At 42.0% G+C, this 12,872-nt stretch overlaps 1 protein-coding gene across 2 annotated transcripts in view; it reads left to right on the top strand.

Moving 5' to 3' along the window:
* Positions 1–4,199: 4,199 nt before the first annotated feature.
* Positions 4,200–12,872, top strand: part of LOC143293638 (ornithine aminotransferase, mitochondrial-like) — a 29,447-nt gene continuing 20,774 nt past the window's right edge. Inside the window, exons 1-2 of one of the 2 annotated variants that reach the window (XM_076604743.1) lie at positions 4,200–4,357; positions 9,351–9,576. In XM_076604743.1, the coding sequence (XP_076460858.1) occupies positions 9,378–9,576 (199 nt within the window). In that variant the 5' untranslated portion in view covers positions 4,200–4,357; positions 9,351–9,377. Of the gene's footprint in view, positions 4,362–9,350; positions 9,577–12,872 lie in introns of both variants that reach the window. The other variant, XM_076604744.1, reaches the window with a different exon arrangement.

Raw genomic sequence — 12,872 nt, 5'->3', positions numbered from 1 at the left:
CACACACCACACACACACACAAGCGATGATATTGATAAGTGCATTGTTCTAAGTACGGATGCACTCTATACTGCTTAGTCTGTTGGTCTGACATTCATGGCACCTCCAGGGTCAGGTCAGGCTCTCGTCACCTTCAGAACCGATTACAAACTTGTTTCTGCCCTCCACCTCCCCACCCTCCACCTCCCTCCATCTCCCCACCCTCCATGCCCTCTTTCTCTTCGCTCTGCCCCGTCGCCCTGTCTGCCGTCTGCATGATTGTCTGCTGCCTGCCATGGCTTTTTTTTTCTTATTTCTTTCTTTGTTGTTCTTCTTCTTCCCTTTTATTTAAAACCCGACTCAGTATGTACCTTTTTTCCCCCCGGCTTTTGATTTAGGGGGAAAATGTTTGCGTGCTTGCGTGTGTGTGTCAAGATGTCAGTGTGTGTGTGTGTGTGTGTGTGTGTGTGTGTGTGTGTGCACGCGCGCTGTAGTATAGCGACGCGCTGTCCCTCAGTGCGGAGAGCGGCCCGAATTTCACACAGAGAAATTTGAGTTGTGAAAAAAGAAATACAAATACAAATACATAAGTATCCATATCAATTTCTGAAAACACTTTTATATATTTATATTGACAGACTGACGGGAAAACTAATACAACTGATATGTCATACGTAGCAAAAGCAACACAGCCAGCGAGGCTGATTCCTTTTCAGCAGATCATATAACACAAGCTGGTGACAGGTTTCGGTGTAACCAGTCCGTCTGCTGACACAACTATCTAATACATGACCTCCACACAGAGAGAGACAGAGACAGAGAATTCTGTCAGTATACCTGTACTGATAACGATACATACGGCAAAATGAAGTGTAAGATATCATAAAAGGTTTATCTCATTACTTGAGCTGCTCGTAACTCAGGACGACCTTGCCGGTGTCTTGGCTGGGCTCACCTTTAAAACATATGAAAAAAGAACGTAACCCAAAGTGCAAAGACATGCATCACACACACATAGACACACAGACACACACACACACATACACACACACGCACGCGCGCGCGCGCACGCACGCACACACACACACATATACACACACCTCAGTTAACTTGAACCCCCCACCCCAAAACCACACCACTGCACTGATACACAGTCAAACCAGGACTCATCTGTCCCAGTCCCATGAGAACGAGTGTCAGATTAAATTTTTTCTGAGCAATGACACTGAGCAAAGAGAATAGATGATGGTAGACCATACTCTCTTTGGTTGCAAACATAATACAGTCCACGGGGAGTTCTCGATGTTACAGATCGTCATGAGGCCACATCACCTGATCGAGAGGAGACCCTGCATTGCTGGCTGCTGCGGACGGAGTCACTTCATTGGTGTTCAGTGTTGCCTTTTCTTCTCGTTCAGCATTTTCAGGGCATCGTGTACATCAAGGTATCAGCCCCCGCACTTCTGATGACGGATTAAAAAAATATATATATTGCTTATTTATTTATTTATGTATTTATTTTATTTTATTATATATATATATATATATATATATTTGTACGCTTATAGTTGACTTCATCAAGTTTTTGCGCCTTATACATATTATTATTAGTAGTAGTAGTTCTTTTTATGTATTTATCTATTATTTATTTATTTATTTATTTTTTTTCTCAAGGCCTGACTAGTAAGCGCGTTGGATTACGCTGCTGGTCAGGCATCTGCTTGGCAGATGTGGTGTAGCGTATATGGATTTGTCCCGAACGCAGTGACGTCTCCTTCAGCTACTGAAACTGAAAACTGAAACTGATGACGGAGACAGACTAATTTATTCGTGAGCGGCGTCTCGTGAGTTTCCGGATAGTGACCGTCACTACATCCCGGCCACCACGACAGACCGCTACACAAATCGACTGATATTGAACTCACCTTAAGCTTGACGTGGAAGACAGGAGGAGTCATCCACATTTCCACGGTGGCCTGTCAGTGAAAGGACAGACACCATACATCAACGAGCAACTGAAGTCGACCGGGGACATCGCAACTATGATTCCCACGTTCACTCGTACTGATGATGTACACGAGCCTGAGTGGGCTTTTACTGACGTGTAAGACCGTCTTTTACCCCGCCATTTAGGCAGCCATACTCCGTTTTCGGGGGTGAAGTACTCAGTGGGATCGAGTCTCTTATACAGACCGTGATTTTTACTCCCCCACCTTCTCTCCACTAGATCTTTAGAGGTCTCAGTAGTGGGGTGCTTCTGATTCGGATGAGACGAGAAATCGAGATCCACTGAGTGTGTAATATGCACTTATCGCACGTAAAAGAACCCATGTCAACAAACTGAAAGGGATGCCCCTGGCGGCGGCAACATTCTGTCAAAGAAACCCGCTTCGACAGCAAAACAAATACAATGGCAAACAGATAGAACGAAGAGGAAACAAAGAATGGCGCTGTACTCAGTGTGGCAATGCATTCCTTTCCCCTCCTCCTCCTCCCTCTGCCGGAGAGCACTGAGCCCGAATTTCACACAGACAAAAAGTAATGATGATAATACAACTATATGAAACATGTGAGATGCACACGAACGACCCAGACACCACCAAACCACAACCAATACTGACGATCAGGCCAAAGAATTCAGGCTCCGCAGTTCTCGACTGCTGAAAAGAAACAACAACGACAACGACAACGACAACAACACACACAACAACAACAATCGCAACAGAAAAAACAACAACAACAAACAAACAAACAAAAACAAAACAAACAAATAAAAAACAACAACAACAAAAACTGACACACACCACCGCTCATCACCATTTCTGCATCCGGCATGGAAACTGAACTGATCTACGTCGAGTCTCAGTTCCCAATAGCAAACTGGCCGATCGGTGCGACAATTACCGGCAGACCCGCTGAATAGACGACGGACCTGTGTGTGTGTGTGTGCGTGTGTGTGCGCGCGCGCACGTGTGTGTGTGTGTGTGTGTGTGTGTGTGTGTGTGTGTGTGTGTGTGTGTGTGTGTGCGCCTGTGCCTTTTTGTGAATGTGTGTGTCACAGTACGAACTTACTATACTTTTATGTTCAGTTCAAGTTGATTTTTTGTTCAGTATAACTTCTTTAATTACCATCTTGCTTAAGTTTGAAGAATTTCTTTTTAGTCCCAGTACAGACACACCGGCGCTCATAAATTAACGCATCTGTTAAGTGGACGATTTTATACTGTGTGGTCCTAGCCCCGGCATTTAAGCCCACAGCAAACCCGACTCTGATCCGGAGGAGCCGGCTTCCTGGTGGGGCGATCATCGAGCTCAATAGAAGTGGGGGCGACACCGGGAATCAGTGCCGTGTGGCTGACGGACTCGAACCCGCACTCCTCCGGCGCGGCTGTTTGTCAGTCAGTCCATGATGCTAACCATTTCGTTACCGTCGGTGGCTGGTCCAGTCTGGACCGGCTGCATACTATTCCTCTTCGTGCATATTGAAACACGTCCTGCACGTCAGTTCTGATACATTTATCGATAATGAATGTTAAATGACAATTGATTATCAAGTCATATGAACACATATGCGAGGCAACGACACCCAGCTTTTTCTTCTCCCCCCCCCCCCCCCCCCCCCGCCCCCCCGGTGAGCATCCGACCTCCCCTCAAAGTGACAGAATCGTCAACATGATAGCAGCGGTCACTTCGATGGAAGACTGAAAAAGGTTCAAGTTTCTTTGCCCTCAGTGAACCAGCCACTGACTGCTGTCCCGATCAGATGAAGCTGCAGTTATTTAACCTATTGACTGCTGCTGCTGCTTCATATACTTATTGTTATCTCTGTTCATCAAGGTCTAGCACTAGCAGTCAAGGGATTAAAAAACAACAAAAAACAAAACAAAACAAAAACAAACAAACAAAAAACAAAAACAACAAACAAACAAAACAACAACAACAAACAAACAAACAAAGCGGCTGCAGTGTCTGTGTTGTACCACCCAAAAGAACAACTGATGCACGTGGCTCTAAATTAAGTTTTCATGTTCGATAGTGTGTAGAATCATCAATATGGTAAGACCTAGGTCTGTTGACTTGTGTGCATGTGGACAAATGCCACTGACTGACTCAGTGTCATTGACGGTTATTGAATCAGACACTGTTTTGCTGATCTCTGAAACAACAGAAGCTACAGCCGCGAGCCCAGCCGTGCTGCGCGAGATGGGATTATTTTTTCTCATGAAGCTGAAGGTGAAGGTCATGGGCTATTTCCAATGATCCGATGTTGTGCGGCACATGTAAATCCGAAGCAGACGGAACGTGTTCGTCATTCCTTGACTGCTGGACACGAGGACACGGGTTCAGGTTGCATCATCAGCAGTCACTGAACAGCGAGGTAGGTGAGTCTTATCATTGGCTGATAAACTACGCCGTTAGTTCCGTTTGTGGACTTCAGACACAGGCATTAGTTGTGGACCAAACAATCACACGCACAAAAATGTTTCCGTCGCGGCGGCCACATGGCGCTTCGTTCACCCTTGCTTGTCAGAAACAGCGCGAACAACAAAGCAGACTGAATTTTTCGTCTTTTCCTCCAGTTTCTCCAAATGCTTGATGGATACATAAAAGAGAGGCCGTTACAAAGGGGGGGAAAATCTGACATCATTCACAGGCAATCACTGATTCAGGGAGAGTGCCGACACGATGTCGGATTGTACTCCACTTTTTTTGCCTGCTGTGTTAGGGTTCATTTCAGATCCATATCCCGAGATGAGTGATAAAAATGAAACATTTGTTTTGCACTCAGCGACTTCGTCTTACCTATCCGACACCTGTGTAAGCTTACCTCCTTCCCCCTGCGCCCCCCCCCCCCCCCCAACCCTGCGCCCCCCCCCCCCTTAACTCTGCGTCCCCCCCACACCCCCCTCCCCCCCCGCTTCTACCCCACTTCAGCTGTTCATGCTGCCATTGGGGGGGGGGGAGACTAGGTCCAAGACAAGACTGTTGCCAGTGGTCCGTCAGAAAGTGCAGACTCACCCCTTGTAACAACGAAACTTTACCAAACCAAGACCCAAGTCTTGAACAATATGGCTTAGTTTAGGGTGCGAACCAGTAGGTCGTTAAACTCTACATCTATTGTCTTTTTTGTTTTGCAGTACACTGACCTTGACACTTATCCTAACCGACTTTTTGTATGGAGACACACACTGGCACTTGCATTAGTATATATGTTAAAGCAGTACAGCCGTGGAGAATTGCCAGGGAGCTATGGCAGTACACTTGACCAAGTTTATGATCTTGTTCTTTCCAGTTCATTTGCTTGATATCTGTTTATGGGACTCCCATTCATGCAATTGCAAGGCCTTTCTCAGCTTAAAAAAAGAAGAAGAAGAAAAGAAGTAGTAGGTGGAGTGCAACAGGAACATGGATGAATTTTAAGATTATATCCAGTGGCTATCAGATCCACTCATTGTGACAGTTTCCCCACCATTCAAATTTTGATTGTCTTGTTGATAACGGATACTACTTGTGCAGCATGCACTTAGCGCATGTAAAAGAACCCACGGCAACAGAAGGGTTGTTCCTGGCAAAATTCTGTAGAAAAATCCACTTCGATAGGAAAAACAAATAAAACTGCATGCAGAAAAAGATATTAACAAGAGAGGCAAGGCCTTCAAGACTCACTTGTGATACACTTTAAAAAAAATCCAAGCTTTTTATGTATTGAGTATAATTTAAAAATGTAATGTTTAAGATGAGAAAGATCAGTTTAAAGCAAATTAACTCCCCTAGCATTAATTACAGAGTAATTTCCCTTTTTTACTATCTGCACCAAAACGTTTGCAAAATAAATAAAACTTCCATGCTTAGCAAAAGAAGTTCCTGTTTGAACAAAAAATGATAATAATGACTGCTCTTGTTGTTGGGTCAGAATATCAGATAAAAGTGCCAAGTTTAGAGAATACAAAAAATATAAATATAACAGTAAATGCAGTTTGCATATAATTAGGCTTCATTTTTTAATTTTTTTGTGCCCATCCCAGAGGTGCAATATTGTTTTAAACAAGATGACTGGAAAGAACTGAATTTTTCCTATTTTTATGCCTAATTTGGTGTCAACTGACAAAGTATTTGCAGAAAAAATGTCAATGTTAAAGTTTACCACGGACACACAGACACACACACACACACACACACACACAGACAACCGAACACCGGGTTAAAACATAGACTCACTTTGTGTACACAAGTGAGTCAAAAAATGGGTGGCGCTGTAGTGTAGCAAAGCGCTCTCCCTGGGGAGAGCAGCCTGAATTTCACACAGAGAAATCTGTTGTGATGAAAAGAAAAAGAAACACAAATACTTTTTAAATATACTTTTAATTTTTTATTAGGTTTGCAAATGATGCAGCTGTTGCATTGAATAATTAATCGGCAGTGGTGTATTGTGTATGATAATCATTTTGTGTCAGCACCCATTACCTTGTAAATTTAAAAACTGAAATGAACTATAGATGTCAGACCAACCAAACTTGATCATGGTCTGTTGATAATTTTTCATTTGAAACAAATTCAAAATGGTAAGAAACTGGAGTTTTCATATCAACATCAATGCACAATGTTTTCTTAATCCCTTCGTTCAAGTGTACATAACAGATCGTGTGAGAAAACTATTATTTGAAACTAAAAATTTAGATTTTCCATATATTGTGAGGTGGAGTGTTGTCCTAGTGGTAACGCGTCCACCTAGGAAGTGAGAGAATCTGAGAACCCACAGCAACAAAAGGTCTAGAAAAATCCACTTTGTTAAGAAAACAAATGAACTTGCAGGCAGAAAAAAAAAAGAAAGAAAAGGGGTAGCACACTCAGTGTAGCGACATATTCTCCCAGGGGAGAGCAAGAGCAGCCCGAATTTCACACAGAGAAATCTGTTGGGACAAAAAGAGCAACACAATACAGAATACGATACAATATTTATGTCTGCTGTACCAAGTTTTCACACAGACTTGACTAGCATGTCATAATACTTCCCTGATGTCACATTGACAGTCGGCACATACCTGAAAGTAAACATATCACAGTAACGTGGCAGATTTTGGCTGTTCGGAGGTGCTGACTCCTAATTCACCCTGCAGTGTCCAGTATTTTCTGACCAGCCAAGCTGGCTGGATGTTTCTCTTTTCAGATAGATTGGACATGGTGTATTGAGAGAAGACATGGAGAAGATTAGTTCCTTTAAAAAAAAAATTTTTTTTTTTACATATAAACTTTTTGTAATGTTCAGTTTAATTAAACTTGCTGCAGTTCATGACTTCACTCAACTAAAAATTAACAATACTGTGAAAAGCTTTGTCAAATTTTATTTGCTGTTGTTTATATTACCCCCCCACAGTGATTTTATCTACCATGTGCTAAACATTCTAACTGAAGAGTTCTTTTATTTTTTGTGCCACATGATACTCAGTTTGTTTTGTTATGCACTCAGAAAATAACTTTAACAACAATCGCCCTGTTTAGGGATGTTCAGAAAAAAATATTACTGTTAAAGTTCTGCATGAAATGCATGCAGGAAATTAGTTTGAATTGTCAATAACATAACCTGTTCACAGGAAAAAAAATGGTGCTGCTTTTTGGTGTGACATGTTCACCTCTTGGAGAGCAGCCTGAATTTCATGGTTGAGTAGCAGATATGTTGGGGGACAAGACAGTAATACATATACGTTGTAGTGCATTGTAACACTCTTAAGTTAAATTCTATCCACAACTACAGTGCAGTGTGTCGCATGACAAGATGAAGTCATGAATATTCACCTGCCCATTAAAAACCGTGTTTGAGTCACAACTGTGTTTAATAATGTTGGGTGCCCCTTCCATGATAACTCTTTTTATGGTCTCATTGGTGTGCAGTGAATAGTATGTCACTATGTGTATGGATTTGTACAGAAATATGTACAGGAGTCCTGTGGCTCTGTTACAGGTCTCATCACATAAATATTTTACTTCAAGAGTTTATGATTATATATCTAATATTGATATATATGCATGTCGGGCTTCCATACTTATGTGTGTGTGTGTTGTGTGTATGTGTTTGTGCATGTGCGCGCATATACCGGTAATGTGGAAAGCAGGGTTTAAGATGGTGGGTGGAAAGCCTCTTTGATGGAAGTTGAACCACCAAAAAACTCCATGAATGTAATTATCATAACTGCACGTTGTGTGTAGAGAAGAATGGCACCTAAATATGATTCAGATTCCACACAAGATTACATACATGAGCTTTACAAAGTCGTGCTCAAGAATACAAGATAATTCACCAACAAAACATACAAATATATTTAGCTCTGAAGTCAAAAGTCTGACCAGTGTTTAGGGGTTTTGTTTATAAATGTTAATGTGAAGCATTTCTCTTTTTAAAAGTTAAACATTTTTCTTTCTTTTTTTCATTTTATTTATTTTTTTTTAATAGCAGATGCATAGCATATGGAGCAGTTTACTTACTGTAGCTTCTTGAAATAAACAGTTGTACATGCATACGCGCACACACACGCATACACAAGCACACACACACACACACACACACACACACACACACACACACACACAATGTCTGAAGAATGAAGCCTTCATTATGGGAACAACTTGTGAAGAAGGAAGGGGTGTTTCAAAGGGAGCAGTTAGAATAGAAATGGTCTGAGGGTGCAACAGAAAATAAAAAGAAAGAAAGAAGAAAACGAATGGAAAGGAACCAGTAAAGTAACAGTACAAGTTCTTGTTCATAATTATAGTTGTGTTTGGAATATAGTTGTGTGGCATATATATATTCAAGTGAACACAGGTGTTGTTGACATGCTCTGAATGTGTGTAGGGTTGGGGGGTGGGGGTGGGGGGGGTGGCATGTGTGTGAGTGTGCGTATGTACAAAATTTGTACTTACATGTATATACATAAGTGTCACAAAATTCTACCATAATTCATTGTGTTTGTATATGATTTTTTATTCACGTTTGTACCCTTCATGTACTGTCCCCCCCTGTATTCCTAGTTACCCTGGTACACTTGGTAATGAAGACATTCTATTCTGTTTGGTCCTGTTCTATTTTAATCTGTTCTATTCTATTATATTCAATTCTAGTTATATGCAAAAGTGTGCGTGTGTGTGGATCCAAGTTCTTCCATTTGATTGTTCATACATTTTCTAATATATCTTCCCTCTCAGTCGAGAGTTATGCATATGTGTGAATAACTGGTGTGAAAGCACTTTGATGTATCTCTGTGTGTGCAAGACTCATTGCTGTGTTGTTGTTATTATTGTTATGATTATCATTATTATTATTATTATAAAATTTATATACATGTCAAACTTAAAAGCTGACTGTGTCAATGTTTCAGGGCACTAGTTAAAACCAAACTTCCAAAATGCTCAGTCGGATGCGCCAGCCTGTCAGCCAGGCCACCAAGCAGTGGGTCAGCATGGTGGTCAACAAGTCCACCCAGGCTGCCCCCTCCGCCGGCCCTGTCAAAATCGGCACGGCCTCGCAGGCCATCTTCAACCGGGAGCAGAAATACGGGGCGCACAACTATCATCCTCTCCCAGTGGCCTTGTCGAAGGGGGAAGGTGGGGAGTGATGATGTGCTTTCTTGTTCTTTGGTTGATGTTTCGAAGTGTGCATTGGTCATAGTAAAGGAAGAGGGCAGAAGAGTGATAAAACAAAAAATAAGAGGCAAATATCGTTTGGAAAGATTTTAACTTTGACATTTACAGTAATCAGTCGTGGAAAAATTATAACTTTGACATTTATAGTTTTCAGCCCAGCTTCATTCAAGAGCATATAGGTGTGAGGTGGCAGACTTTGTTTAGATGCTTATCTGCCAGTATAGTGTCTGTGAGGGCCTGTGTTCAAATCCCTGTCTCGCCCTTTCTCTCCATAGGTACACAAATATGGATGCATGCACTCAAGGCCTAATTAGCGCATTGGGTCATACTCTCGGTCAGGCATCTACCTAGCAGATGTAGTTTAGCATGTATGGCGTTATCTGAAGGCAGTGACACCACCTTGAAAAACCGAAACCGTGTAATATTCTGAGACTGTTTTATAGATTATTTTGATAATGCTTTGAATATGTGTATGTGTATTTTGAGAAACGAGTGGGGTAATAGGGTCACTTTATTGATGGAGTCACATCAATTAGTTTGACTTTGGAATTGACATGTAAATGTTGTTGACACGGTTCATGTATGGTTTTTCTTGTTTTTTTGTTTTTTTTTCTTTTTGTTCTTCTGTACATTTATTCATAACCCTTCTGTACCCCCACAAAGAGGTGAAAGAAAATTAGATCTTGTTCTGGGTTTCGCTAAAAAAAAAGATCAAAGACAGAGGTTACCTGTCTTTATGTCAGTTTCAAGGACGTTAGTGGAATTTGACTTTCATGAACTGAAGAAGAAGAAGGGTGAAGGAGGCTGGATGAAAGGGAGGGAGGGTGGTATTGGAGGGGATGGGGGGTTGGGGTGGTGGTTAGGGGTTGGAAGAAGGGTGATATCGGAGGGCAAAAAAATGAAGGGCAGGAATGTTTGCTCACAGTTATAATTGGATCTCCAGTATCAACTTCCCTCTCTGAAAAACTGGAAACAGTCCAAAGCTTCAAGTATCTCGGAGCAGTCGTTACGGACGAAGATTGCAAGCCAGATATACTCTCCAAGATAGCTCGGACAACAACAGTGCTGACAGAACTGAGGCCCATCTGGAATAACAGCAACATCTCACTCAGCTCAATGATCAGACTGATGCACTCCCCTGTATATCCATATTTCTGTATGCCTGTGAGGTATGGACCTTGACAGTTGAATTAACCCCCGAAAGCGGAGTATGGCTGCCTACATGGCGGGGTAAAAAACTGTCATACACGTAAAAGCCCACTCGTGTGCATATGAGTGAACGTGGGGGTTGCAGCCCACGAATGAAGAAGAAGAAGACAGTTGAATTAGAGAATAATATACAGGCCACAGAGATTATATGCTTCCGGAAGATCATTGGCATTACATACAGGGACCACATCACAAACAATGAAGTGTGTAAAAGAGTCAAGCAAGCTATTGGGCCACATGATGATCTACTGACCACTGTAAAGAAAAGGAAATTGAAGCGGTATGACCGCGTCTCAAATTAATCAGGGCTGGCCACGACCTTCCTGCAGGGAATAGTGCAGGGAGCAAGGAGAAGAGGCAGGCAGAAGAAGAGATGGGAGGACACCATCTTAGAGTGGACAGGTTTAACTGAGTGAAACAGGACAGTTTTAGTTTCAGTTTCACTTTCTCAAGGAGGCGTCACTGCGTTCGGACAAATCCATACACGCTACACCACATCTGTTGAGCAGATGCCTGACCAGCAGCATAACCCAACGCGCTTAGTCAGGCCTTGAGTGCATGCTTACATATTTGTGTACCTATGAAAGTGGATTTCATTTTATGTAATTTCGCCAGAGGACAACACTCTCGTTGCCATGGGTTCTTTTTCAGTGCGCCAAGTGCGTGCTGCACACGGGACCTCGGTTTATCGTCTCATCCGAAAGACTAGACGCTCAGTTTGATTTTCCAGTCAAACTTAGGAGAAAGGGCGAGAGCGGGATTCGAACCCACACCCTCACGGACTCTCTGTATTGACAGCTGAGCGTCTTAACCATTCTGCCACCTTCCTCCTGAAGGACAGGACAGGCAACCACGAGGGATGGTGGAGGCTGGTTGCTAATTGTGTGGTGCCCCTAAGGTCATTGAGACTACAGGATAGGTAGATAAAATGGATCCACATCTGTACACTTCATAGCTAACTAGTGACTGACCTGTTGAGACTACATTCATGGCAATTTTGGTAAAAATGTGTGAATAGAATTTTCGTTGCCGTGTCTTCTAACTGGTGGTTGTATATACATTTATATTGAACATCAGAGTATTCTATGAAAAAAGTTAGTGCAGGTTATTCATTTGATCATAAATCTTTATACGTAATAAACTAGTTTTTTTCTTCATCAGTTGTGTTAATATTGATGGTGTTATTTTGTCTATTATTATTTGTTTTAAAAAGTAACAGAAAAAAATACTACTCTGCCTGAACCACCTTTCCTGTGCCCTCTCCCCTCCCCTTTTATGCACCAAGCCCTCCACACCCCCCACCCCACCAAAAAACAGCAACAACAACAAACAAAATAAAGAACAAAGCAAGAAGCCTTGATCAATTCACACATCATTGAGTCATAATCCTGGTTGTAGTGTAGTTTTTTTTTCTGTCAGTGTGTCATGTTGGTAAAAAGTGTTTGTTTCCAGATAGTATCGAAGAGGGCCGACACTTGAGAATTTATGACACACTGTCACAGAATTTATTTCCCTGTGGACAAATCTGACTCACTTATGCCTTGTAACTTTTTTTCAGTTGATGTTAAGAGAGGGAAGGGAGTGCATGCGCACACACACACACACACACAACAAAAAAACAAAAACACACACACATATGTATACATATGTACATTCACACGCACATACACACACTCACACTCACACACACACACACAGACACTCACACACACACACACAAAGCCATATGCATCCTTTTTTATTCAGTGCATCACTACTTAACCTATTTCGGACAACTGTCAGTGCATCACTACTTAACCTGTTTCGGACAACTGTCAGTGCATCACCACTTAATCTATTTCGGACAGCTGTCAGTGCATCACCACTTAACCTATTTTGGACAACTGTCAGTGCATCACCACTTAACCTATTTTGGACAACTGTCAGTGCATCACCACTTAATCTATTTCGGACAGCTGTCAGTGCATCACCACTTAACCTATTTTGGACAACTGTCAGTGCATCACCACTTAACCTATTTTGGACAACTGTCAGTGCATCACCACTTA

Source organism: Babylonia areolata, chromosome 19 (genome assembly GCF_041734735.1).
Source record: "Babylonia areolata isolate BAREFJ2019XMU chromosome 19, ASM4173473v1, whole genome shotgun sequence".
NCBI classification, from domain to species: domain Eukaryota; kingdom Metazoa; phylum Mollusca; class Gastropoda; order Neogastropoda; family Buccinidae; genus Babylonia; species Babylonia areolata.
Note: the sequence above shows the minus strand (reverse complement) of the source record. Positions and strands in the feature narration are given on the sequence as shown.